At 34.6% G+C, this 26150-nt stretch overlaps 3 protein-coding genes and 1 long non-coding RNA gene across 14 annotated transcripts; 2 read left to right on the top strand and 2 right to left on the bottom strand.

The window, feature by feature from the left end:
- The first annotated feature begins 678 nt into the window (after window positions 1–678).
- LOC132703919 (activated Cdc42 kinase Ack) lies at window positions 679–10041 on the top strand. Of its 3 annotated transcripts, none has more exons than XM_060673449.1 (13): window positions 679–911; window positions 1134–1320; window positions 1382–1600; window positions 1951–2095; window positions 2409–2631; window positions 2696–3219; window positions 4909–5144; window positions 5204–5458; window positions 5515–6141; window positions 6195–6506; window positions 7238–7581; window positions 7638–7810; window positions 9902–10041. In XM_060673449.1, exons 2-13 carry the CDS (start codon window positions 1161–1163, stop codon window positions 9993–9995), a joined length of 3312 nt encoding a protein of 1103 aa, XP_060529432.1. In that variant the 5' UTR covers window positions 679–911; window positions 1134–1160; the 3' UTR covers window positions 9996–10041. The 3 variants fall into 3 exon arrangements, with proteins under 3 accessions (XP_060529432.1, XP_060529433.1, XP_060529430.1); XM_060673450.1 differs by having other exon boundaries at window positions 5201–5458; window positions 7388–7581; XM_060673447.1 differs by having other exon boundaries at window positions 680–911; window positions 5201–5458.
- Window positions 10042–11560: 1519 nt separating this feature from the next.
- On the top strand, window positions 11561–25495 carry LOC132703920 (MORN repeat-containing protein 3-like). Of its 7 annotated transcripts, XM_060673455.1 has the most exons (6): window positions 11561–11714; window positions 11791–12090; window positions 12150–12218; window positions 12289–12352; window positions 23796–23950; window positions 24728–25491. In XM_060673455.1, exons 1-6 carry the CDS (start codon window positions 11570–11572, stop codon window positions 24751–24753), a joined length of 759 nt encoding a protein of 252 aa, XP_060529438.1. In that variant the 5' UTR covers window positions 11561–11569; the 3' UTR covers window positions 24754–25491. The 7 variants fall into 7 exon arrangements, 6 of the variants coding, with proteins under 6 accessions (XP_060529438.1, XP_060529437.1, XP_060529435.1 ...); XR_009619187.1 differs by having other exon boundaries at window positions 12150–12352; window positions 23796–24847; window positions 25239–25488; XM_060673454.1 differs by having other exon boundaries at window positions 23796–25495.
- LOC132703924 (uncharacterized) lies at window positions 13847–14639 on the bottom strand. The gene is made up of 3 exons (XR_009619188.1): window positions 14499–14639; window positions 14009–14385; window positions 13847–13939 (listed from the first exon to the last, which is right to left on the bottom strand). It is a non-coding gene; the product is annotated as an uncharacterized LOC132703924 (long non-coding RNA).
- LOC132703921 (calcium release-activated calcium channel protein 1-like) lies at window positions 15651–23714 on the bottom strand. 3 transcript variants are annotated; one of them, XM_060673457.1, is made up of 4 exons: window positions 22206–23714; window positions 18127–18264; window positions 16996–17120; window positions 15651–16834 (listed from the first exon to the last, which is right to left on the bottom strand). In XM_060673457.1, the coding sequence occupies exons 2-4, from the start codon at window positions 18155–18157 to the stop codon at window positions 16187–16189; spliced, it is 804 nt and encodes a 267-aa protein (XP_060529440.1). In that variant the 5' UTR covers window positions 18158–18264; window positions 22206–23714; the 3' UTR covers window positions 15651–16186. The 3 variants fall into 3 exon arrangements, with proteins under 3 accessions (XP_060529440.1, XP_060529441.1, XP_060529442.1); XM_060673458.1 differs by lacking the exon at window positions 18127–18264 and having other exon boundaries at window positions 22206–23704; XM_060673459.1 differs by lacking the exons at window positions 18127–18264; window positions 22206–23714 and adding an exon at window positions 17471–18100.
- Window positions 25496–26150: the final 655 nt, after the last annotated feature.

The raw sequence follows: 26150 nt of genomic DNA, 5'->3' as shown, positions 1-26150 counted from the left end.
ATATTGCTTAATTTGAAAAGTAATACTTAAAAGTTGGGTGAAATAAAATGCTATACCACACACACAAATGTTAAAATCAAATTGCATTTTGAGAATTTAATTTTTGAATTTAATTGTTGGTAGCACAATTACGAATTTATAAAAAAATGAGAAGTATTATTCAAGGGAAATTATGATCTTGTCATTACATTAATATTAAAAAAAAAAACGTTTACCGCACTTGTTGCATATTTCAGCTGTATTTTTACATCCTGGTGTCTTACATAAGTTTAACTACTGTCTTAACGAAGTTTGCAATGACGAATGAATCAAGAAAATGCCTGTCTATAAACTCCAGTCCATGATTTTTATTTTTTATTGGAATCAAAAGAATGTACTTATTAAATAGTGCTGATTGTGAAAAATATATAACTACGGGATAACACAGTTATTAATCATTGAGACAAATGTAAATGGCTATGGCGCAATACCTCAAAGTTTTAATAAACTTATGGAGACAATTTATAGTGAACAACCCCAAACCTTAAAAGACTTCTAAGCAAGGGTCTTGCCCACGATGTGTGCGGCTGAACTTGAGATTGTTTTTTGTTGAGCAACTTTCATTTCTTCCATTAAATTCTAACTTCTCTATAACGTATTTTACAATGAACCTTCTACTGACCAAAACTAATCTCAGTATTCTGTGGTTTTTCGTTCGCTGTCAGCGATTCGTCCTTGTATATTTTTTAATGTTTATTTGTATTGTTACTTAATTAATGTTAACAAGCTATGTAAGAACTTGCTTTATGATCTCTACTGATAATCCCGGATAATGTCGTTAAATTTTGCGTCCTGTGATTATACGAGACCACAGTGATGAAGGCGTTTTTGCCGTCAGAATATTAAGTTTCCTGTTTCCTGAATCAAACTCAGTAAGTAGTTTATTTGCGATGTTTTGTGTTGTACAGATTTGTTTCTATTGGTTACAACGAATTTTTAAGACAATAAATGCGATGATGGCAAAAAGATCTGCTAAGTTTAGTTGTTTACTTTCACTTTTTCTGCCGCAATTTCAACGTATTTGGAGATCTATTACACTACTTAATACTTGTTTCAAAAAATGTAATAATCTGTACTTTTTAATATAAATTAAGCACTACTGCTAATTTAAAACCTTGCAAATGGCTGAGGTTGGTATTGAGTGGCTTAAAGAACTTCTGGTTGATGTCCAGCTCAGTCAGTTCTTGGTATCAATTAGAGATGATTTGCAAATCACAAGGTTGGAGCATTTCGATTTTGTTAAACCTGAAGATTTGGAAAACATAGGACTGAGTAAACCAGGTAGAAAACTGTTTCTGAATAATACACATGTGTTTTGATCTTCAAATGTTTGTGATTCTAGGAGCCAGAAGGCTATTGGAAGCAGTGAAAAAGAAAAGAGCTCACCAGAAAAAAAGAAACTTGATTAATAAATTGATTCCTGCTTCAGGAAAAAGCAATTCAAGTAAAAAAATTAATGATGGGATATCTGATAGCGATTTTACTTCTTGCTTGATTCAAGAGAGCAATATCACTTTATCTGTCAAGTTAGGAGATGGCAGTTTTGGAGTTGTTAGGCGAGGTAAACAATATTTTTTTGCTCTTCCTGTAATAAAATTCGCATTATTCAACTTGATTATATGAGAATTATTGTTAGCCCATAAATTACAATTCTGTATTACTAATAGTTACAGTAAGGATGTATTGAATACAAATTGCTAATTAATAAATTAATGATAATTTATTCAATGTTTGTATATAAGAACTCGTCAATAATTTTTTTATTTCATAACTTTCCAATATTGCCATAGTATGCATTTTTATCTTGGACACTTTTTTAATGTAGAGGTGCCAGAGCCCTAAAATTTCCATCAGTTATTTGATTCTTCCAGTGTCATTTCTGCAGCATGAGTGAAATTGTTTTTCATTTAGGTGAGTGGACAAGCCCAAATGGTAAAATAATACCAGTTGCGGTGAAAGTGCTAAAAGCAGATGCCCTCAACCAGCCTGGAGTTTTTGAAGATTTTATAAAGGAAGTGCAAGCAATGCATTGCTTAAATCATCAAAATCTCATAAGGTGTGCTATATGGGTGTGTCAGTATCATCATAAGTCTTACAGTTTCACTTGAAAACCTGTCAAATATTTTATTGTGTATAATGTAACTTGTGTGTAACTTTTGATTTACTGTATATCTTCATTTAGGAGCAACTCATTATTTTTCAGAAAAAATTACTTGCAAAGGGAGAACAATAGTAATATATTAATATATTTGACACAACTATCAAGTGTGGCAATGCCTCTTTTCCTTAATCTTCAAATTTAGCAAAAACAATTTATTTCAGTGTATTTAAAATGAATGAAAAAGGTTTGAGCAAAAGCCATTTTTTAGGTTGTATGGGGTAGTCTTGTCTCAACCAATGATGATGGTCACTGAGTTGGCTCCTTTGGGTGCCCTTTTGGATTTCCTGCGAAAACAATGCCAACACACACCTGTGCCAATGTTGTGTGAGTATGCCACTCAAGTGGCTAATGGCATGGCATATTTGGAAAGTAAGCGCTTCTTGCACAGAGATTTGGCTTGCAGAAATGTTCTTTTAGCTGCAGTTGATAAGGTAGAATAATTTCCTTAAGGTGGTGGTGGATATGCCAGTATTAATAATTATTCCATACATTCAGGTTAAAATAGGCGATTTTGGACTAATGAGAGCACTGCCGCAAGAAGACGACTGTTATGTCATGACTGAACATAAAAAGGTTCCATTTCCGTGGTGTGCCCCCGAGTCATTAAGATCACGACAATTTTCCCATGCTTCAGACACTTGGATGTTTGGAGTTACTGTATGGGAAATGTTTACTTTTGGAGAAGATCCTTGGATGGGTCTGATAGGATCAGAAATTTTACGCAAAATCGACAAAGAAGGGGAGCGCTTGGTGCTGCCTGAAGCCTGTCCACCGCCCATTTATAGCATCCTGCTTCAGTGTTGGGCTCGGAACCCTCAAGAGAGGCCAACCTTTGCGGCTTTGAAAGAGTTTTTCCGTAGAAATACCACACCAATTATGAAGGCCTTAGATAAGCAGGAGGAACCTGACAAGCTTCAAATTAAAGAAGGGGATGAGATTGCTATTATAGATGGGAGTGCCGAGTTGTATTGGTGGAAGGGGCAAAACCAAAGGACATTTGAAATTGGAACATTTCCGAGGTATGAATTGTATTTATACATGTGTGTTTTTGTCGCCCTTCAACTAGGATTACAGAGATTGATGTAGTATCTGAGAAAGTATTTTCAAAACACATATCATATCATGAACAGTTTGGTATTCCAAAGTTTTGGCATTTGAAATATACATGTATATATATATAGATCCTGCTATCTTCTGAGCATCCTTTCATGGATCCGTCTCTGAGCGTCCAGTATCGTTTTCTTCAAGATCCCTACTTTAACAAGTGAATATTTTTTAGTTTTGTAAACGAAATGGCGTTGGGTTTCCTTAGGCCAGATTTTACGAAGATCATTTTTGTGATGATACTGATATGTCGGCGTCCTTTCATACAGGTGACTTGCTAGCATCCAATATACACGGGAAAACTTTTACATTCCAGAATTCTAGCGTCCTTATGTATATGTTTCATTGACTGCGCAGATGTCTGAGCGTCCGAGCAACGTTGCACGATTGATTTAAACTTAATTTCTTTGTGTAGATGTTTTCTTTAATACGTCGCCCGATTTCGGAAAGTAATTCTTATATTCATTTTAACGCAATATGTTTGCCAGAAATTTTGCACTTGTATCTACGTTAGTCAGGCGCTAGTTGGACCTAAAGTTGCATAAAAAGTGTTAATTTCAGGGATGCCCTAAAAAACAATATGTTTTAAATGGAAATCTTAACCACTTTTTTTTACAACTTACACTGTCCCTTTCGAAAGTTCAGGAATAGACTCGACACTAGGTGACACATTATCTCCGTTCGAATGTGTGTGTAAGATTCAGCGCGGCACCGTTTGTGCAATTGTCTGCCGCCATTTTCACACTAATTCGTATTGCTTTTGCAACACTGGACGTGGAACTATCCCACTTCTGATGTTAACTTAAGGGGTGGCGTCAGCGTCCTTAATACAACTCTCCCCAAAAACCAAAGCACTGTTCTATTCGTCCATTTATTACAACATTGGTTGCTTTCGGCTCTTCGGTGTACGTCGTACTACCGTTCGTTCTTGCGTAGCTGGAACGGCATGCCGCTCGTCCGTCCTGACTCAGCATACGTGACTTTTGGTGTATATTATATTTTGACTCTTTTCAATTCTGATGGTCGATGGTCACGTGAGACGTCACTCAGTAAATGTAATAGTACTGTTTTGCAAAAATGTACTCAAAAAGTAATAGGCGGCTGCTGTGATTTGCTCATGACAAATTAAACTTGTGATTAAAGTGGCGTTTATAAAAGTTATTGCCAAATATGATTTATAAGGATAACGCTTCATCCAGTAGTACTGGTTACTCAGCGTATAGGTTAACATTATTACTTAATGAAACTTTGACAATATTGGATATTGCTTTACTTTGCAACATATGGGTAGTATAGATTTGGACACATTTTTTCTGTTACTAGCTGTGTGTAGCAATTTTTTAAAACAATATCAATCGTCCACTTCTTAATTGACTAGTCAAATTCGATCAAAATGTTATCTATCATTATTTAATAATATGTATTTTATAATAAGTTATTATGCGTTTGTGATGTCCAATTTACCGATAAAACCAATAAAAATATCGACTCTCTTTAGTTCTCAGAACGCACAATATTAATAAATATAAATTTCATTATATTTTTAAAATTAAAAAAATTTGACCCATCAATTCCACAACCCTAATCTCCACCAATTTACACAGGTGCATTGTTAATCCAATGCGGCCCAAACAACCCGAGGATATAAGCAAACCACTGGATAACTCATTTATTCACACTGGTCATGGGTCTCCTTTCGGCGAAAGTTGGGGCAGCCCTTCCCACATCGATGATATGTACCTGAAAAACCCGATGGAACCGCCGGATCTCATAGGCATGAAACGTCAACCTAAACCATCACCTCAACTCTGTGATAGAAGAAAATCCAGCTCTAAATCTTGTAGGTGTATCACTTTTGCAAACATTTTGAAGTTAAACTGTCTATTTTTCTATAAGTAGTGAATGGCTCTCTAAGGAATTCAACTGATAAGCAATTCAGCTATAAGAAACTTAAGAACCAGGATAGTTTTAAGGTCAAGCCTAAGAGACCGCCGCAGCCCAAAATTAATTCTGCCACTGAATCTCCAATATTGATAGATATTACTTCAGATAGTGGGAATGCAGTTTTACGGTGTAACAATAATTTCGAAAGTGAATCTCACCCAATTTCTTTGCTGGATGAACCTATCGATGTGCCCCAAGAAAATTTAGATGGTATATTCTTTTCAGAAGCCCAATTGATTCAAAGCTCAAAATGGTATGTGTTTTAGATTCAACAAGTTGGACGTCTGATAGTCTCCAGAAGGTGGAAAACGCGCCACCTCCTTACCATAGTCCACCAGCTTATTATAACACTCTCTCTGTATCTCAGCCTTATGATCCGTTTGACACTTCTAGTCTTTTTCCAGACCAGAATTGTCCATATTATTCTCGAATCTCGCCAGTTCCCAGCATTCAATCTGTAGATGTTAACCTCCAAACTGAAATAATGAAAAAAATCCAAAATTATAATGCTCAGACTGTAACCAATGGAGTTCCTGCCCCCGTTTTAAAGGCCGGTACTAGTTATGTGGCCAGCGATATAAGTAATCGCGGTTTGAATTACATTAGGTCAGGTGTTGCAACTTCAAAGGGTGTAAAATCGCCACAAAAAGGCATTGTCGGTCCTGTCGCGAACGAACAACTGATCACTAGTGTCTCATTGATGAAATTGGATGACTCACCAACTAAGAAGAGAACTGAAGGTTCGTTCCTAGCTGATCTTGAGAAATATTTGTTGGGGAAGGAAAGTGGTACTACAGATATACCACTGATTGCTCCTCCCCCACAGGGGCACTCAAAGAATGTCGAAAAGGAGAAGGAGATTGGGGCGCAAGTACTGCCAAAGGTTCAGAATTGTAAGTTAAAATTACGGTGTTTAAACCTGAGTTTTTATATTTATTTTTTTTAGCTACATATTCGAATTTAAACGAAGTCTACTCAAAAACTAGCTCTTCATCACAAAAAAACGACACTGCCTTTCTTTTGAATAAGATATGGCTGGAGAACAACTCAAGTGTTAATGGAAATATCAGTCCTGATAAACAAAATGCTCAATCAAATGGTGAAAAAGTTTCTGAAAAAGGTAAAACATATGTTGTCGAGTCGGAGTTTGGGCAGTTCAAGAGTAACAGACGATATGATCCTGTGTACTGTCCAAGTAGTGTCACCTATGAAGCTATTAGTGACTATGATGTTATTACAGGCCTAAGTAGACGTTTAGGTGAGACTCACTTGTTTATGTACTGATTATATTCATTTTTTGCGCTAGCCTACCTCTGGAGAGAGTTCTTTGCTTCATTCAAATGTAACGTCAGCCCTCTTGTTCACCCAGAAGCAAGATTTTTTTTGCTTATAGAGAAATATTACAAAATGGCCCTATCTCATCTATAGCTAGCGGTAATGTGCATGCCTCAACTTTTCAATTCACTTGACGGATTAAAAGATCTGTGTTTCAGTAATTTCGATGACGCCTGATTTATTTAAACTTGGGCCAGTTAGCTAGCTAAGCTAATTCTCATAAGCAGGTACTATTACTGACTGCTAGGTTACTTTCTTTCTGACTCTTCTGACTGCTGTAAGGTGATAAGTTAGTTTGCCCAGACCGTTTGTCCTTATTCGTCCAATACACTGGCATCTTTCCAGACAGATGCCCTATTATTTGCTTTTGATAGAAATTAGTAGTGCTGGTATATTAAAGACTTTTTCTTAGTGTTGGAAATCATCTTGGCTAACGTTTTTGAATCTTCTTAGGGCAAATTAAAATAGGGTTTCACTCACTCATGCTTATTATTATCATTATTATTTTCGTGTTTTACGCAGTCAAAGGTAACTCTAATAAATCTACGAAGAATTCATATTTCATATTTAATCTGTTAATAATCGTGAAAACAATAATGTTGTGATCCTCTTGACAGAGTCAATTTTCCTGCCTCAACATGATTGCAATTTCAGCTTCTTCGGCGTCTTCCACCACTTACGAGCCGCTAAATTTTGGTTACGCCTCTACCAATTCCTCTGCTTCAATCTACAACAACCTCTACCAGTCATCTGGTAGCAGTTGCTACCAGACAGCTGATTCTTACAATAACACTCAAACAACAGGTTATGGGTATGCTACCACCAATTCTAGACAGTATTCGGAGGTGGGAGAAAGGCTTTACCATGAAATACCTGAGAACTTATATAGCCAGGTGCCCGAAGAGGCGCTGAGACCGCACAGGCCTGCTCCTACCACACCCGGGCAAGGACAGCCTCTCAGCATGCAACAGATTCAGCGAAAGATACAACAAGGGCAGGTTAGTATAATTTGAGCATGTTCTCCTTTAATGGCAACATTGTTCTTTTAATAAAGCTAAGTGCCGATGCGGAAAGGCTAATGACGCCCGAATATCGCAACAACAAAATTGGACAGGTAAGGGAGTGTGTTCCAGAATCAAATAGTGAAGAGTGCCTATCGGCACTGCAATCATGTGGGTGGGATGTACCGTTGGCAATTAAAACTATCAAGATTAACACCTTATTAAAGTGAGTACCACCATTATTTCAAAAATTAATAGATTAAGCGAGGATAGAATAAAAACCAACCAACCAACCATTCGTGCAGCTGCAATACACTAATACGAAATACAGTAAATTTGAGTTGTTTTAAAAATTTGTAGGTTGTGTAGGGTAGTTGTACAATTGACTTGCCCTGCCATCGTTGAATTTTAGACAAATATATGTATTTTAAAATAATGCAAATTGAAAAACGAGATCTTTTCCCTTACTGGGTGCAATAGTGCCGCATCTACAAAATCTAGTTCCGAGAAAATCAGTGATTTAGGAAAATAAAAACTGAAATATTAAGATAATGGGTTTATAATTATAAATTGATTTGTATTATTCTCTTTTTAAAACCAAAAATATTTGCGGGTCTTTTTTAAATGTTTTTAAATTTTGTGCAGTTATTGATTTTTTTTTTGTACACATCAATTTCACAAATTTTGATAAAAAAATTCTCAATAAAACAGCATCAAAGTTTTAACATCATTTTATTATAAAAATACAATACGGTTCATTTGCAAGATAGGTACATAATAGTAACGTGTAAAATGTGCCTTTATAAACTTTGGCAGGTAAACATAACTACAAAAAACAAAAAGGTATATAGTTCTTTATACATGTCGAAAAAAAAGATCAGATAAGTAGTCTTTTAACACATAAACAATAAAAAACAACGGACCTATAGTTTTTGGTAGAGGCATACTGTTGTCACAACTCACCTGTTTTTTTTGGAAAATAAACAAAAAGTACTATTTTCAACACACATTTCAGAGACTAGTATAAAAGTGACTGACATTTATTAATAGCATTTCTTTTTAGAAAATCCATTAAGTCATTAAGCTTTTTCTTTGGAATTGGTATAACATTTCGATAAGCACAGTATAGCTTCACATTTTCAAAAGTTGTAAAATTCGCGCCTGCTCGCATTTTTCTTTGCATAATGCTTATGCTTATTTAGTCAGTTTCGCTAAAAGATGTTTTATAAAAAAATGTGTCGGGAGCATCTTTTCCTACTTTGAAAACACGCGTCATTTATTTTGACAATATCGCCTGAACTGTCCCAATGAAAGTTAAAGAAGTTGGAGTTACTGGTTTTTTAAAATAAAAAAAAAATCATCGTAACTCATCTCTACGACTTTATAGTTTTAGGGAGTTCCCGCCTTCTTGGCGCTTTTTACCAACATTAAGTGCTCTGCGGCGATCACAGACGCACTGGGCTATATGCCGGTTTTGCGCGTAAGATTGTTAAACACGCGAGAAATTCAATAGTGATGGCACTAACTCTCTAACGGAACTGGAGTAAGATAACTATGTACCGGTATTGTTCGTAGTTCACATACAAATGTCCATGTTTTATGGTACAATTAACTAAAAATAGTTATTCCTTGACTTTGTCATTATTGCACCCAGTGAGCGATTTGGTTAGTTTAGTTAATATAAATTATTTAGAGAATACAGCAATAACAATTTTTGGCTCAAATAAATGTATTTAGTTAATAAAATAGTTATTAACTATAATGTAATAAAAAGTGTTTTATTTAAATGATATTTGATAAAGTGTATAATGTAAAATGTCATTGGAAATAATACGTATTTTACTTCTTCTTCAGTCATTTGTTCATATCAATCTAATCTTTTTACGCTGTTCCCACTAATATACAGGCTGTTATTTAACTGCTACAATTCTTGATTTTCGAGATACAGTTTTATTTTCATTTTTGTTTTTTCTGCCTAATTTCCTAAATAATGCCAATTTTTGAACGAAAGAAACAAAACATATTTCAGAATAGACTTACTAGGCTACTTGAACCTTTTTTCATTAGTGCAACTGTTTCACCTTTTGAAAAACCAAAAGTTATTAAGAACAAATTCGATATTTTCATGTCGGAAAACGGAATTATTCACGAAATTGTGCAGAAAAAAGAAAAACAGCAATAACACTTTTTACCTTAAAAATACTTGAGACATCAACTCGTCAAATGAAACAATCTGACAGTTTTATGTGTTACTGTTTTTTTTATGGTGAAAATGTGATTTGGTTTTGTTGAATACTTTCAAGATTGTCACTTCTAGGTTAGGGTTGGCAGATAGCAGCTCATGCGAGGCAGCTTTGCATAGGACGAATTGGAACGTAGAACTTGCCGCTTCAGCGATACTAGATAATTAGTAGACAACAATAGAGTGTTAAAGTCAATGCAAAAAATTTAAACAGTATTTAAAGCAATTTTAATTATTTTTATGTGTCTTAATTAGTTCGATGTTGCCAAATGTACGGACGTACTTAATGTTAGTTCATTTTGAAGCGCAACGAGACAAGAATGATAGTTTTAAGTTTTTAAATTAGAATGAAGTAAACAATGCAAATAAGTAATGTGACAACCTTGCTATCATGATTTGATTTTTTATGATTTGAAAGTGGATTGTAATAAAACCTCTAAATATAATTCTTATTTCCCGAAATCATCAATCTGTAGTGTAAGAATTTCTGTAACTTTTTGGTGGCACCTTCGTGTATTTATAAAATAATCCCAAGTAGTTTTTAAGATTATTTATTGTGCCAAAGACGTAACAGTGATGGTACTATCGTTGTTTTCAAATGCTGCGACCAAAAGAACGTAGAACGAAACAAAAGAAAATATTTTTTTGTTACTTTTTTTGTGATAAGGCAAATTTCCAGTGTTTTCCATATTTTGTTTCTGTTACGTTTGTCTTTAGGTTAATCCAATGTGAAAATGTTATAAGAATAAACAATATTTTTTCTATTAAAATTTTATATCCTAGCCTAGATTTTGTAAAAATTTTAATGCAGGCCCCGAAAACGATATGATTAACAAAGTCGACCAAGGTAAATTGCTGTTTATGTAAATTTTCCTTACAAAAATACGTAAAAAAGCTTTTCTAGAAAATTTGTTTTATAGATTCAGGAGATGGGAATCTATTATGTATAGATCTAGAACAATTATGAAGAAACAGGCACATTACAGATGCTCCGGCAATTTATCTTGGTCAATAAGAATAAAAATTAAAGGCGAGACAGAAATAAATTTTAACCTATTTGTTTTTTTTTAATCTCTTTCGTCACATTTCTACGCGTTCATCGGAATCATTGTATTTGGAATTCCACAAAGTCAACAGTAAATTGTTTACTCCGAGGTATTGTTTATGACACAAAATTCTTAAAACAGTACAAATAATTTTCTTATCAAACATTTCTTTCGGGACGATGCTTTCTTGTCAGTCTTTGTTTCTCTATTCGTCGTAAAGCTGAAATAATGTGCAGTGATGCATCTTTCATTATAACTCCTAAAATCTTCCATTGCCAAAGAAGAGGTTTGGAAACAACGACGAGATATTATAGATAGACGCACAATATAATAAATAATATCGACTCGTTTCAGCAGACACTTAACAGTTTCAGAATGGTGCTGCATTCGTTCGGACATTTTAAATGCTAAGAGCAAAAACATATTTAGTGGACGTGTTCAAAAACTGCTACAGCTACCAAGAATGGTTCCTAAATAGTATGTTGGGCGAATGTCACCTATGGCATAGCGGATTCGCTCAACAATTTCGAACGCCTGCAGTTCTTGAAATAATGAGCGTGAACGTATTAGAAAACAATATCGATGCTGAGAAGAGTTACGTAACTGTCGCGTCTGGTGAATGCGCTTGGCCATTTTGCTCTCGAGTTTCGAATGACTGACGTTCCAGAAATATCGATCAAATACTGGTTTTAAAAATATGCCATTCCTTCATGAAAGAAAATCGTTTATCCTCAGATCTCGCCAAATCGAAAATACCGCCAAAAGAAATGGTTTGCGACACACTATTTTCAATACCATCGGTGACCAATACATTGGAGAATGGAAAGACGATAAAAAGTCGGGTAAAACGTGTTTTTATTTTTTTTACAGATGAAATTTACCCGAATTAAATATTTAAATGCAAATGAACTGTCACAGGCAAGGGTAAAATAATAACGCGTGCAGGCGAGCTGTACGAAGGCGATCTTGAAGGGAACCGTCGTCACGGCTTCGGGGTTTTGGCGCGCAAATTGCCAAACAGAGACGTCTTCGAATTAATATACAGGGGCGATTGGAAAAATGGAAAAATGAGCGGAACGGGACTGAGAATTTTTCCGGATGGTGGATTTTATGTCGGGGGGTGGAAGAATGGGAAGCGAGAAGGTCATGGCCGACATTGGTATTCTGATGGTGCATTTTACGACGGACAATATAAAAATGACATGAGACACGGATTAGGTTCACATAAACTAATATTTTATTGATAGCGTATGTTAACAATATTCGGGACGTTCTAGGAATTTTGATTAAAGCAGATGGAAATGGCTACGAAGGGGCATTTAAATCTGATAAAAAACGCGGCAAGGGTATGTATTTCCACTTGGACCGCGGTCAACTTCAGGAGGGCGTTTGGAACGATGATTGTTGCGTTTTTAGCACGTTTAGAGATATCGGATATAGGCAGTGTGCTGCTAATCCTGCACCTTATCCTATCCCATCAGTAAGTATAAACTATACATGTTTGTTCAATAATTAATAATAATAGATAATAAAATTGGTTGCAAATTACCATCTATAATTACAATAAACTAACTAGCAATGTGCCGAGTACGGTTTGACTCGAGTCAGACTCGATTCCTGCTTTGTACTCGCCTACTCGAATACCACTTTATTTTAATTCGAGTACGCCGGACTCGATTCAGGTACTCGAATCGGAAAGAATCGATTCGTACTCGCAGACTTGATTCTATTGCGAGTCCAACTGACTAGAGAGTTTAGTATTCGAGTTTGGTCAACTCGTCCGTACTCGTTTACTTAAGCAATGAAGTGGCGCGACGGGCAAGTTTGAACCTGCAACTTTTTGTTTTGATTTCTTTGATTTGTGTTAGTTAGCAGTTAAGAGTGACTTTATTTAATTGGTTATTAATACTAACTATGATTTGACTGTAATTTAATTTACTATAGAATGGCGCCGAAAAAAACCTCAGGTGTGTGGAAGTGTTTTGAGAAAGTGGACGGCAATAAAATAAAGTGCAAAAACTGTGATTCTGTGTTTAAAGATTTCAAAAACACAACTAATTTGTTAAAGCACCTAAAAAAATCTCATCCTATTATTTACTCGACTGAGATTGACAATTCTTCAATTATCTCCTCTGCTCAAAGTGATTCCGATTTATTAAGTGTAGCTTCTGGTTCTGGCGATGGAACACCAGTCCACGAGGACAAAAACTCCAATCTATCCCAGTTGACAGACGGCGAGACACCACCAGCACAACCACCATGTAAACGGCAACTTCAGATGACGTTCTCGTCTAAGCAAGCTCTGAAGATGAACTCTAAAAATGTGGATGAAGCATTATTGAGAATGGTGTGTGTTTATTTTCAGCCGCTTCAAGTCGTTGAGAATACAGGTTTTCAATATTCTTTGGCAAGAAAGGCTACGCAAGAGATGCTTAAAGTAACAGATTACATTGCTTTGACAACAGACTTGCGGACCTCCGATAGCAGCAAAAGCTACATGACCCTGACAATTCATTTCATTTATGATGGCAAGTCTAAAACTTTAACGTTATCCACCAGGGAAGTTAAGAATGCCCATACGTCAGAAAATTTAGCTTGAGAAATGAAAGATATATTGGAAACCGAATTGAATATTTTGGACAAAATCATTTGTGTCACAACTGACAATGCGGCTAATATAAAAAAAGCTGTTATTGATATTCTGCAAAAACGTCACCACTGTTGTGTAGCTCATACATTGAACTTGGTGGTTCAGGATACCATCAAAAACAATGAACTATCAATTCAATTGATTGAAAAGTGCCGAGCAGTAGTAGCCTATTTCAAAAGAATCAATAATGCTGCATATAAATTAAAACAGGTTCAAGAACCCAGCAGCAGCAGCTGGAACGCTTAAAACTAAAGCAAGATGTCCTGACAAGATGTTATTCAGTGTATTATATGCTCGAACGTCTCGATAAGGTCAAGATACCTCTTTCTGCTGCAATTTCTTCATTACCTGGCTGTCCGGATAACCTTAACGCTGACGAATGGATCGAGGTGCACGAGTACCTTTGTGTTTTAAAACCTGTGGAGCAAATATAGTAAAATAGTATTATATCTGGCGAGCAATATCCAACGTTATCCTGCATCATACCTCTTATTCGAGGAGTACAAACGGCACTAAGAAGTTGCAGTTCCAATTCCGAAGTCGCCAGCAGGTTAAACATAAAATTACTGGAGGTTTTCGATAGAAGATTTGGCGGTCATGAGATCAATAAAACTGTTGCCGAAGCAACATTCATGGATCCAAAGTTTAAAAAAGCTGGTTTTGGCGTCGAGACAAATGCAGATAATGCTCAAAAATTTGTTATTGACGAGTTGATGATGGAAACACAGGAATATCAAGCTCAATTCCAGGTACCTAATAGATTTCTATTGTCATCTACCTCACGTCTCGAAACAGGTACAACTTCATCTTCAGATTCCCAGCAGATAACTTCAGAGGGGACTGGCGAGAATTTATGGGAGCATCTAGATAAAAAGGTATTGGAATTTTCGAGCGTGGAAAACTCCACATCAGCAATCATCAAGGTGAAACAGTACGTAGAGCTACCGTATTTGGATAGAAAAGCCAATCCACTTACATTTTGGGAACTTCGCAAAATCACCAACAGCGGCCTCTGTAAAATTGCTTTAAAGTATTTATGCATTCCAGTCACTTCCGTTCCTTCGGGACGAGTTTTCTCTAAGGCTGGACTTTTATGCAACCAACGCCGCAATAGACTGGAGCCCAAGAAGGTTGACCGAATACTGTTTCTGAACAGTTATTTTAAATAACTTTCATTTTCTTATATCTATTTTTTTTTCATATTCATTTAGTTTTGTACTGTATTCTGAGTTCGGTTTAGGTAGTTTAGGTGGATACCTTACCAAACTTTGTATTCTAAGCTATTGAGTTTGTGTGCCTACTTAATGTAAAGTTAAAAAAAATATTGATTATAATGCTTACTATATCTAGTATTAAAAGAATTGTTTAAAGCTGTCTCAAATTAATAGAATATTATCTAGACTCGTTGAGAATTTTTTTAATTATTTTCGGTTTTTCTAATTATCTCCTTAGAATTCCCATGCTCTTTATGTTTATAATTATCTTTCATTAAAAATATTGATTTACCCATTATTATTGTGTCAATGCTTAACCCTCTCGAGTTACTAGACTCTAGTCCGCCCGAACTCGAGTCATATTCGAATACTAAACATAGAATTCGAGTACTGGACTCGAATCAGGGAATCGAGGGCCATATAAACTGACTCGAGTCGACTCGATTCACCGAAACAGAGACTCGGCACAATTCTAAAACTAACCAAAACTTATCCCTATATGGCGTAAAGAAATTAAAATGCTGGATATGTTTAGCATTTTCTTTTTGGGGCAGGATATATTAGTTGAATTGCGTGAATGTTTCTTTTATTTTTCGCTATCGCTATTGATATACAAGATTTACCATAAATTGAAAACCGCATATTTTTAGATACATTTAAAATCCTCGGAGCAAGTGTGTAAAATTGCTACACTAAGATCGTTGGCAGGTTTAAAAGAACCATGCTTGGTTGGCGACTATATTCACGAAAATTATGATCAATTTTCGATTTTCTCCGAAGAAACGCTCTATTAAAAAAACAATTAATAGGAATTGTAAACAATCTGAAAGTTGCAATAAAGAGATGAGTAAAATTGTTTCCATAGTATAATGGTTATTAGGGCGTTATTTTAATATTACTACCAATAAAATAAATTTTATTAATTAAAATAGATTTTATTGCAAGGTAAATAAATAAAAATTCCACATGACTATTTATACTTAAACAGTAATAAAAACTAATCACTGGGAAAACAAATCAAAATCTATTACAAAGTTATAGTACAACTTTAGAAGTACATTTTAAAACCACAGCCTTATAATTACACCGGTATATGATATTGCTTTCAATGATTTGATTTTATCAGTCATCATATAGGCCCATTTGTCAACTATATATTAATACTAACGACTAAATTCAATCAGATCTATGCAATTTCTCTCACCATATAGGCCAGATAACAAAACAAATTCAATACAAACTAAGTTAAGTAATCAAAATGGAATACAACTAAAAAAATAAATAGGCAAGGATTCTTTAAAGCTGAAGAAACAAGTTAAGTCAAAACAAATAAGCAAAAATTTCAACCTTCCTCAAAAAACCAACACTCTCCATGTCAAATAAAATTTGTTGCCAGATCTTTCATCCATTGCCCCATTGCAAAAAATAAATACATTGCATATGAAACACTTCAAACAATGTGAATATTATTTCCTACCGGTTCATCTCCAAACAGTCTATTGCCAGTCACATCTCCAATCTGTTCATTCATTTTTTTCAGCTCCTTCATACTTATTTCATATTTGTGGGCTACTAGTGACCTATAGAAGTGAATGGCAAACGCCAAAAAAACAAATAAAATGGGCACTAATACTACACAAGCCGACCACGCTGCTGTCGTATTGACGTCATAAAACTTGAGCCAGCATATTATCGCTATTTCAGCTAAAAAAAGTAACAAACCGAGTAATGTAGAGAAGGCCCACGCAATTTCTATGTACCAGTGCAACCTTTCATGTGGGGATTCATCAACAAAACTAATTGAGTCCAAACTGCACACAGTTTCAATGTTGGGAAGAATGCAAGTACTTATCATTAATGCTAACATATGTACAGCTACTAGAAGTGTGGTTATGACCGCGAATACAACTAAAATTGGTCCAGGAATAGTACTTGGGGTCTGTAATTGAAGTTCGACCATTGCCACCATTGCAAAACCAGAAAGCAGAGCAGATGTTTTACTGGAGGCTTTCAGTTTTGCCCTGGACAAATGTAGTTTCCGCCAAGAGAGATATCTGGGTGTCTGGAACATGTCCTCAGTCATTGACATTTTTTTACACTACAAAAAGGAAAAATCTGATACTCTGAAAACATATGTGGTGGTTATATTATTCATTAAACATTTTTGAAAAGTTGATAGAACAGGTTTTGTTTGTGGAGGTCAAGATTATCTCATATACTATCACAATATGAATAATATGAATTCTCGATAAAAATTACCTTATTGTGGCCACGGTTATGAAGTTGACTGTTATTGTCTTTTGAGTGTTCAGTGCCGTTATTTGACCTGTCCAAATCCAAACCGACTGCATTAGTACTCCAGATGTACATGAGTTCGCAAAATTCTAAAAGACACGAATATTAGTAATATTTATGATAACACATTTAATAGCATAGACAAGGTTTTTGTAAAGTCAAGATATTAAAAAGAAAGCGATAACTGAATGTTCAAGCCTCGGTATTTTTGATAAATAATATAATCACACCACTAATTAAAATTACCGATAACATTAAATAAAACAATGTATTAAATGTATTATATAGGCATGCAGAATTAGGGCATCGGAGCCACAATCTAACACGCATAATAATCCAATGCATCATAAATCATAATTAATCCAAATCTGGAACTATAAGCCGATAAACCCGATTGGTATAATAATAAATTATAATTAAAACCGACTTTAATATTTACCCAAACATATTTTCCATGGTCCTGATTAAACAAAAAACAAAACCACCTCCTACAATACTTTTGGAACAAAAATAAATTAGGTTAGATTACCCGTGCAGGTCCACCAACCACAATCCGCGAAATCAAATCGATTTAAAGCTCCCGTGTCAATAATTCCACTTTTTCCGAGCGTCGTTTGTGTGTAAAACGAGTCACCAAACACTTAAAGTAGCGGCCAATGGATATATTGGAGAACCGTTTAAAACAAAAGTTGGGTTGTAGTGATTTAAACTCGACCTATGTATAGATTTCGAGAAAACAAAATTTGCTTTTCGAGAAAACAAAATTTGCTTTATAGATGCTAAGTTTAATAAGTTTTTAGGATACGGCTTCGCATTTGTTCAATTTTGAAATCTAATTTAATCAATCTACATATGAAACATATTTTTGTTATACATACAGGCACACCCTGTATATGTAACTAAGGATTATTTGAGGCGTAGAATCAGGTAAAATATGTGCTCCCAATTTTCGAACGCACCGTATATTGATATAATAATTACGTTAAAATACAACCAACTGACCAAACTGACGCGTCAACCAGTAAAGTTAATTAAATATTAAAAGCAAATCAAGGCACACAAATTTCTACAAACATCAAGTCGCATGCTTCTTACTGGGAACCCCGGTGTTGGGTTTTTGGCCCATCAATATTCGCTTGTTTAGTTTCTCGAACCTTGGGAAATGATGGTTTTGGTGCGTTTTGGGCACGCCCGCCGTTTTTTTTTCATTGCGGATCGCAGGGGCGCACTTATCTACAAAATATTCCAGCACGGTAAGTCGATAAAGATGTAACGATTTGCGGATCTTCACTAAACGCCACTGGAAGTGCAATATAATCGAGACGATCTGACAGAAAGTCAGATAATTGTAGTAAGATATTGTTTATATCAATTTCTCAATTTTCCTACCTGTTTGTGTTAATACATTTTTTTTAATGATTAAAATTTTGCATGCAATAGAATCGAGAACATCTGACAAAAAGTCAGATAACTGTAGCAAGATATTGTTTCTATCAATTTCTCAATTTTTCTACCTGTGTGTTAATACACTTTATTTTAATGATTAAAGTTTTTTTTGGGTAAGTAAAGCATTCAGACCTATTGGCCACGTAATAAAAAATGTTCTTATGCTATGACTATGAACTTTACATGAACTGATGAACTGATAACAGCTTTTATTTTTTCATTCTTTAGTAGAACTTAACACATGAATTAAAATATAATAGTGCTAAATTTCGGTTTAATAGTATCATTGAGACAGAAGAAGAGTATTCAATTACTCGTCAAGTATTGTTAACATAGGGTGTCAAGTGTCAACAGGCCATGAAAGAACTGCTACCATTTCTTTGTGGATCGACTCAAGTTATTAAAAATGTGTTTTGACATTAAACTTAATTACTAATATCGAAATACAGTAGTAACCAATATATTACTACGTTTCAACGTATACTCCTGTAAAAAAATTTGACACATTGACATACGCACTTCTCGTGCTGTTGATGTTAAGGCATTCTTTAAATAAATAAACTATACATAATATACTATTAAAAGTTGTTCTATTTAAAATAGTATAAGGATATTTTAGTCGGGCTACATTACATATTACGAGTTTAAGCAAGTGGATGTACTAAACAGTTAAACCTGACAGTTAAAAAAAGATAATTATGTACTAATTTCATGCAATTTAGTATTATTAGAAATTCATAAGTAGGTAGATAGCAACGGAAAATTTTTACATGATTAAACAACTTGCTGACGGCTTTGCGTGTCAATGTCGTGGCATCCATTATTTTGAAAATCACATAAACATCTTATTTCCGACCACAAGTATAATGAGGCTGGCAGTTATTGCAATTAATAATAGATATATATGCGGTTGCATGTACAGGTTGTCCCATTTTGAGGGTCCGCTTGTATTGGTTTATTAGAAGGATTTTTTTGCTTATTTAAATATAAGACTGCTTCCGCACCTTTTTTTTGATACTTACAGTAGACTCCGCTTACTTCTAGAAAATCTTATTTGCAAAAAAAATCGAAAAACGTTTTAATGTTATTTGTCCAAACATTTTTACTTGCCTAAATTTAGCGTATAATCTATAGCCACAGCAACGAATCTTCGTATATCTGGTTGGAATCATCAAAAATCGGCAAAAGTTCGAAGTGCCTGTTATATAATGTCAGTTATAACAGTTATACCACGATCTTTTGTAGCATTCTAAGATTCTTAACGAAACGAGTCCGTAATGGACGGGTATTTCTTTCTATTAACTGAAGAAAGTCAGTTGCACGTATTTGAAACCCTTATCAGATATAAACGGACCTTGCGTGATAATAAGGCCGCTATATCAAAAAATATTCTCATGCGCGAGTAATTTCAAAAATATTTTTCAGCCAATAAGGCCTATTCAGTAATCAACATGGCCGCTGACAGTTCATCAATTTTGCATTAATTTTATGGTGTTTGCGATCCATATGATCTCCATATGTGCATAATAATTGTTATCGTTGCGACCAACAATTTTTTGAAAAAATTATGTCAAGAATTTTTGTTGTATCTTCCCACGTAATGGTTGTTATTTATGAAGGGGCAGGGGCGGACGAGTAAATGTTTAGTGAATAACGTACTTTTAGATTTGGCCATCATAAATGTATGTCTTTGTTCTTGTCCCTTTTAACAAGCCGTTTAAATATAAAAGACAGAACTTACTTCAACAAAATTATAACCTTGATATTTTGTAGAAGTTATTGGCCCTTAATGATTTAGTCGTGTTAAATGTAAGACATAAAATGGCAAAAATACTACCTAAGGATTCTACGTCTTCATAAATCTCCGTTCCGTACGTAACCATGGAATTTCAAGACCTTACAATTTTAAATTCAACTAGCAAACAGTAGTAAAGTGACGAACGAAATTTTAATTTAATCAATATCAACTTATTCTTGTATAGTTTTATCATTGTACAGACCGAATCAAACTCCATGGTTCCATGGCGTTTACAGTATTTCTCGAAAAGTTCAAAACTGAAAAGTTTCTAATGCGTCGCCCCTAGTGTGGGACTCGCCCGATTCTTGACGCGGAGGAACGATGTTTTGGTTAGTTAGATGTTTTTTTAGGAACGTATAGTCCCAACAGAACTCTAGATAAAGTAACAGCGAAAAAGCAAAGCAAATTTGCGGGATTTAAAATTTATAATATACTAAAGGATTTTTGTCACCTACAATTGGAATTAATATATCGAGTTTTCAAAAGTGGGTTGACATTATGAAACGATTAAATTTTAGTAAATGCTACACTTTTGTTAAACAATTTTAAACTTGGTCCCTTAATAAAATTTGAACCTTGACAGACTCTATAACGATTTCCATGTTCATTAGACTCTGTAATTGTTATATACTACGAATTTATTCCAATTGAAGTTAAAACTAGTGCTAGTGTAATTATTGGAGCTAAAACGTTGGATGAATTAATAAATTTCGTTTGTTTCTGCCTATTAACACAAAAAAAACATTTATTAAAAAAAGTCAACGATGCATTTTTTTTAAATAAAGATCCCCATTGTTTAAGCATTTTTAAATAATGTTGAAGCCAACCTAGACTCGAGGTTAAAGACATCGCCAATATGCTGTTTTAAAAAATAATCAAAAGAATAAAAATCATTCGCAGTGGTTTGAAGAACGTAACATGAAAAAGTAATAAAAATAGTTCTTATCATGAGGAGTGCTGACACTATTGAATAGAGCGGGAAAGTGTCCACCCAAATATGGTATTTAAAAAGTTAGAAGAAAAATAAAATGATTTTTCAAAATTTAGTTTCTTTTTCCTCATGTCTCTGAAATTTCTCTAAATTTGCTGAATTTTCGACACGGTATATGAATAGGAATTTTGTATAATATTTTAAATAATACGCAAGATCTAATTTTAAGGTTTCAAATACTAAATTCAAAAACTGAAGTTTATACTAAACTGAAGAACTTGAGACAGTTACAATTCAGTTATAATTATTTCGCCATAGAGTGTTCAAAAGGTTAATTTAATAAAATAAGAATTGTTCACTTTATAAGTATGTTTGTACTTGTATTTAGTATTAGCTAAATTCGAAGAATGTATTAAAACTGGGGGCGCCATCAGGCGCGCAAGAGTCATAGTGTATCTCAAACATTTTTGAAACACGGTGTATCACAAATTATTCAAATATTTGTAATCCTAAACATACAGACCTACGACGTAGTTTCGAGCCAATTTTAATTAGTAGTTAACTTATAAATAGCAGCGCATCGAATTTGTTTAAGAAGTTTTTATAATCATGGGACTTGGAAGGCGACCTTTCAAAACAAAGTCAAAATGACCTAATCAGAGGGGACAACGTTACGATAATTGTTGTCATTCAATTGCGAGACGCTATACATCGAAACAAGATTTTCAATCGAAATGCATTTTATATAAAGTGTTGCTTTGAAATACCGAAACAAGTCGGAACACAGATACATATAAGTACTTTTATATAACTTTTATAAAACGACTTATCGAAGTTTTGGATATATATTTTTGAATTATACGTAATATAGCGAATGATAATGACGCCTCTCCTTCTTCGTTAACTTACTGTAAACTGACGCGTTTACATTGAAAAATCGCATTTGTAATTACGTTTTCCGAATCGAATCGTGCAAAATTTTTCCAGCTTTCCACCCACCTATTTTCGACTCCAATTTGGTGTAAACGAAAATGATTGTGAGGAAATTTCGACGACTAATCCCGCTCGATATTTTATCGACATCGAACCTTTCCGGAACATGGATTCCTCCGCATCACCACAAAAACACCACAGCGCCGGAATCGCACTGCTCGTACCGAGGACACCCGGGGCCAACATCCAAAAGTCCCCACCCCTTTCCGAACGACGGAGACGATGCCCGTGGCGAAATCTGAATCGAGCGTTCCGTTGCCGGCTTCTAAGTTCAAAGCGTTGAAAGACTGGATATTTGACTATATGGTCGAAGGACGGAGCAGTGAGCATCACAATAAATTTCTTCCAGTGGCGTGACCAGAGCTGTTAGAGAAGTTTTAAGTAAGGAGGCGGGGGAGACGGGGTTTCAAAATTACTGCTGTTACTGAAAATTAGTGCCGAATAGAAAGAAGGAGAGTGTTAACATTTTGGTTGGTGAAATCTTGAAAATTAACGTCCGCATGCCAGAGTACGTGACATAGTTGTGAATGGTTTCCACGAAAGAAAAGATCATCTTAAAAAGTCTGCTTGACATACACCATGCGGGAATAGTGAGACGGTTGCGTAGTGTTTTGAACATTGACTGTTGCTAAGAGACTTTGCGTGCGTTAGTACAAAGAATTGGTCTTTATTACAAAACCATCAATAAGAGACAAGTTTTGATGGAATCAAAAAGAATTTCGGAGTGGGGAACAAGATATTTGAGAGAAATTCAAGAAAATCGTGCTAAAAACGTCCCCAACATATATTTAGAAAGGATGGACTAATGGTAACAGCAGGAAATGTTCATTGGATGTGCCAGTTTCGCGGGGCAAACGAATTATCGTATTACATGCGGTCTCTAAAGCTGGTTGGGTAGATAACGCTTTGTTGCTTTTTGCAAAAGATGTCAAAAAAGCAGAGGTTGACTATCACGAAAACATGGCAGCAGACATCTTTGAAAAATGGTTTTCTGAAAAATTGTTTCCCAATATTCTATCAAACAGTTTTGTCGTGATGGACAATGCCAGCTACCATTCTGCCCAAGCGGAAAAAATACCTAATTCATCATCGAGTAAAGAAGTCATTCAAAATTTTTTGCTTGAAAATGATATATTTTGAAAATTCCTGCACAAACAAGTAGTTATTGGCAGTTGGAAGTTGGAAGTTGACCATGGAGCGAGGATTCAAAGTTCTTCTCTCTTCTTCTTCGGCCATATTATTGCAATTGAAGTAAGTGATATGGGGACAGCTGAAAACCAGTTTAAGAAGAAACAATACCTTGCCGAAATTTAGTTCTGGGGCAATATAATTAAATAAAAGTGAAGTAGAAAAAATATCTGCTTCTGGTTGGAAAAAATATGAACAATAAATATATCATCGAAAAAGAAAATATTTACAGAAGTCGACTAATGCCAGAATTAATGATAAATATTCTAACATTGTTTTATAGCTAAATTTACTCCTTCATTTATATTTGTAATAAATATTTTAAAGTAAGAATGGATTTTTCACTAGATGGACTAATAATAATGGAGGAATATCAACGATGAAACTCTACACAAATCTTTCTTTCAGCATTTGTATGCACGTACCGAAGTACGGTTCTGGAATGTCATTGTGGGAGTGCGAGGGATTGGGATTGTTGAGGGTTACAAAGAGAAACCCAAGCGAGGTCAGACTGCGGTTAGACCTTCATACAAATTTACCAAAGTTGAATACCGGATTATGTGGTAAAAACGGTATATCGTCTGGAGAATTTTACCTACCTTTACAGTAGTAGAAGTTATATATGCAGGCGGAGCGCCAGTCCGTTTTGGTTGCTTGAATGTAATATACAAACATTACTAAATAAGAATATATTTAGTTCAGTTAGGATATTGGTAACTAATATTTAAACATAAGTTGGAACTAGGGGCTTCATTTGAAAGGTTTATTCATTAGCAACTTCAACTTTATTCCACACAAATGAACAGAAAGAAAAATTGAAACTTTATTGAAGAAATTAACATGAAAAAGGTATATTTCCGGGTGTCCCGAAATCAAACCGCAAAATGGTGATTTCCAGTAAAAGATGGCTGAAATTAAGCTAACTTAGTTTATTTTTTCTAAGAACATGCACTTTAGGTGTTAAATATCCGGATTGGCGATGCCTCGACACTGGTCATAAAATATTTCCAATTCAGCATGAAGAGTTTATGTGTGTAATATATATAATGTAAGATATCTGTAATGGGAGCTTATTTTAATAAAACTTCTAAGATTCAGTTTTGAGGATTTTTTCAAGCTATTCAGTATTAAAGAATCAGATTGATGGGTTGGCACAATAATACTTTGGACAAACTTCTATTAGCCTCAGTCAGTCAGTTTAAATATATTGAACAAAAGTTAATAATAATAATGCAATAAAACGGACACCTCAAAAAAGTAAAAAATACGTTGTTTAATTAACTTTTGCACTAAGGTAGAGAACAGTTTTTTAATACTCTTCAATTCTTTGTGTTTTCTAGAGATTCTTACTTATTTTGACAAATAGAATGAAGCGGTGTTGATGCTGTTGTCCCAATTTTTCGAGAAATCAAAAGTGCTCTAAATACAGTGAATTTGTTTTTGAGAAACGAACATATCAGGTGATTATGTAAAAACAATTGTTTTTTATTTCATAAATAACGATACTAATAAATAAATAAATAATACAAACAGGCGTTAACAGTTTAATCAAATAATAAAAAGTTATGGCGGTTCCCTTAAAATACGCCACTTTTATAAATGCCCTATTTCAAAAACGCGCTAGAAATTTTGGTTATATCATAAGTTTCATAAAAAATTGGAATATATCTTCCTATTTTTAAATATAATTTCAATACCGTGCAAAATTATGGATTTCAATTTCAGCCGCATTTTTTGACAAAATTTAGAGCACACAAGATTTAACTGTTTGCGTTGTCACAAATATTTTCCCATAACCCCAATACACTTGTTTCCGGCGTATCTAATAATAATTGTTTTTATCATTTTTAGCCTCGACAGTATTCGTTTATAATTTCACGGTTTTCGACTTATTGTTTACATAATACGTAATTTATTAGCATCAAAATTGGCGTGTCGCCTGAATGTACAGATTCTATTTGCCTACTACTACTACCACGAAAACGCGGATCAAACAAACGAAAAAATTTTATTTTCATAGGGATCTAAAATTATTGTAATAATATATGTAATATAACGGAAAAAGTCTATTATAGTTTTATATTTTTTTTCTACTCTCGTCTGTAAAATACCTAATTACCCACTGGTCTGCGGGAAACGTCAAAACGTGGAAGCAATCGGATGTTTTCGGAGATTTTACCGCACGGCTTGAATTTTGACGTTTGTCAATTCTGACTGTCATGTCAGTAAATGTATTCGTGTTGTTTTGCGAAACGGTGCTAACGGTCTTAGAAAAAGTATAGTATGCAACACGTTTGGTAATTTTTTTAAGTCATTCTTATATTAAGCGCTCGCTCCGCTCGTGCCAAATAAATTTGTAACTCAAATGCCTTTTTTCGCACTTGTTGCATAATTTACTATTACGATATAGGTATACGCCGATTAAAATTTCCCACTCTCTTCTCTAAACCACCCAAATATGCACTGATCAACGGTGTGTAAAGTGTCACTTTAAAACATCAGCTTCGATAAACACTGTGGCGAGCCATTTCGGGTGTACTTAATCGCGGGTTTCGGAGCTATTAAGTTTGTAGAAAAATATACATCCATTGTGACGATTTCTTTCAAAAATGATTAATTCTTCCATCGTTGACAAGAGATAACACCAAGTTGATACGGTTCATTTAGGAATTTTAGTGAACCAGACAACCCTTGTCTTTTGGTGATAAAAGTTTCAGTTTCTTTCAATGCATTCAATTTTATGATGGTATAGTAACTCGTGAC

Source organism: Cylas formicarius, unplaced genomic scaffold, assembly GCF_029955315.1.
Source record: "Cylas formicarius isolate icCylForm1 unplaced genomic scaffold, icCylForm1.1 PGA_scaffold_6__28_contigs__length_40554024, whole genome shotgun sequence".
NCBI lineage: Eukaryota > Metazoa > Arthropoda > Insecta > Coleoptera > Brentidae > Cylas > Cylas formicarius.
Note: the sequence above shows the minus strand (reverse complement) of the source record. Positions and strands in the feature narration are given on the sequence as shown.

What these genes read in the sequence shown, in the direction of transcription:
- LOC132703919 (XM_060673447.1), top strand. Translation starts at nt 1,161, where the DNA reads ATGGCTGAGGTTGGTATTGAGTGGCTTAAAGAACTTCTGGTTGATGTC. An exon ending in TTTTGGAGTTGTTAGGCGAG is followed by an intron (nt 1,601 to 1,950) that starts GTAAACAATATT and finishes TTTTTCATTTAG; the next exon opens with GTGAGTGGACAAGCCCAAAT. An exon ending in AGGCCTAAGTAGACGTTTAG is followed by an intron (nt 6,507 to 7,237) that starts GTGAGACTCACT and finishes TTGCAATTTCAG; the next exon opens with CTTCTTCGGCGTCTTCCACC.
- LOC132703920 (XM_060673451.1), top strand. Translation starts at nt 11,570, where the DNA reads ATGCCATTCCTTCATGAAAGAAAATCGTTTATCCTCAGATCTCGCCAA. An exon ending in TGACATGAGACACGGATTAG is followed by an intron (nt 12,091 to 12,149) that starts GTTCACATAAAC and finishes GGGACGTTCTAG; the next exon opens with GAATTTTGATTAAAGCAGAT. An exon ending in CACCTTATCCTATCCCATCA is followed by an intron (nt 12,353 to 23,795) that starts GTAAGTATAAAC and finishes TCTTTCTTTCAG; the next exon opens with CATTTGTATGCACGTACCGA.
- LOC132703921 (XM_060673457.1), bottom strand. Translation starts at nt 18,157, where the DNA reads ATGGGCCAAAAACCCAACACCGGGGTTCCCA. An exon ending in ACCCAACACCGGGGTTCCCA is followed by an intron (nt 17,121 to 18,126) that starts GTAAGAAGCATG and finishes CGTGTCTTTTAG; the next exon opens with AATTTTGCGAACTCATGTAC. An exon ending in ATAACCGTGGCCACAATAAG is followed by an intron (nt 16,835 to 16,995) that starts GTAATTTTTATC and finishes TCCTTTTTGTAG; the next exon opens with TGTAAAAAAATGTCAATGAC.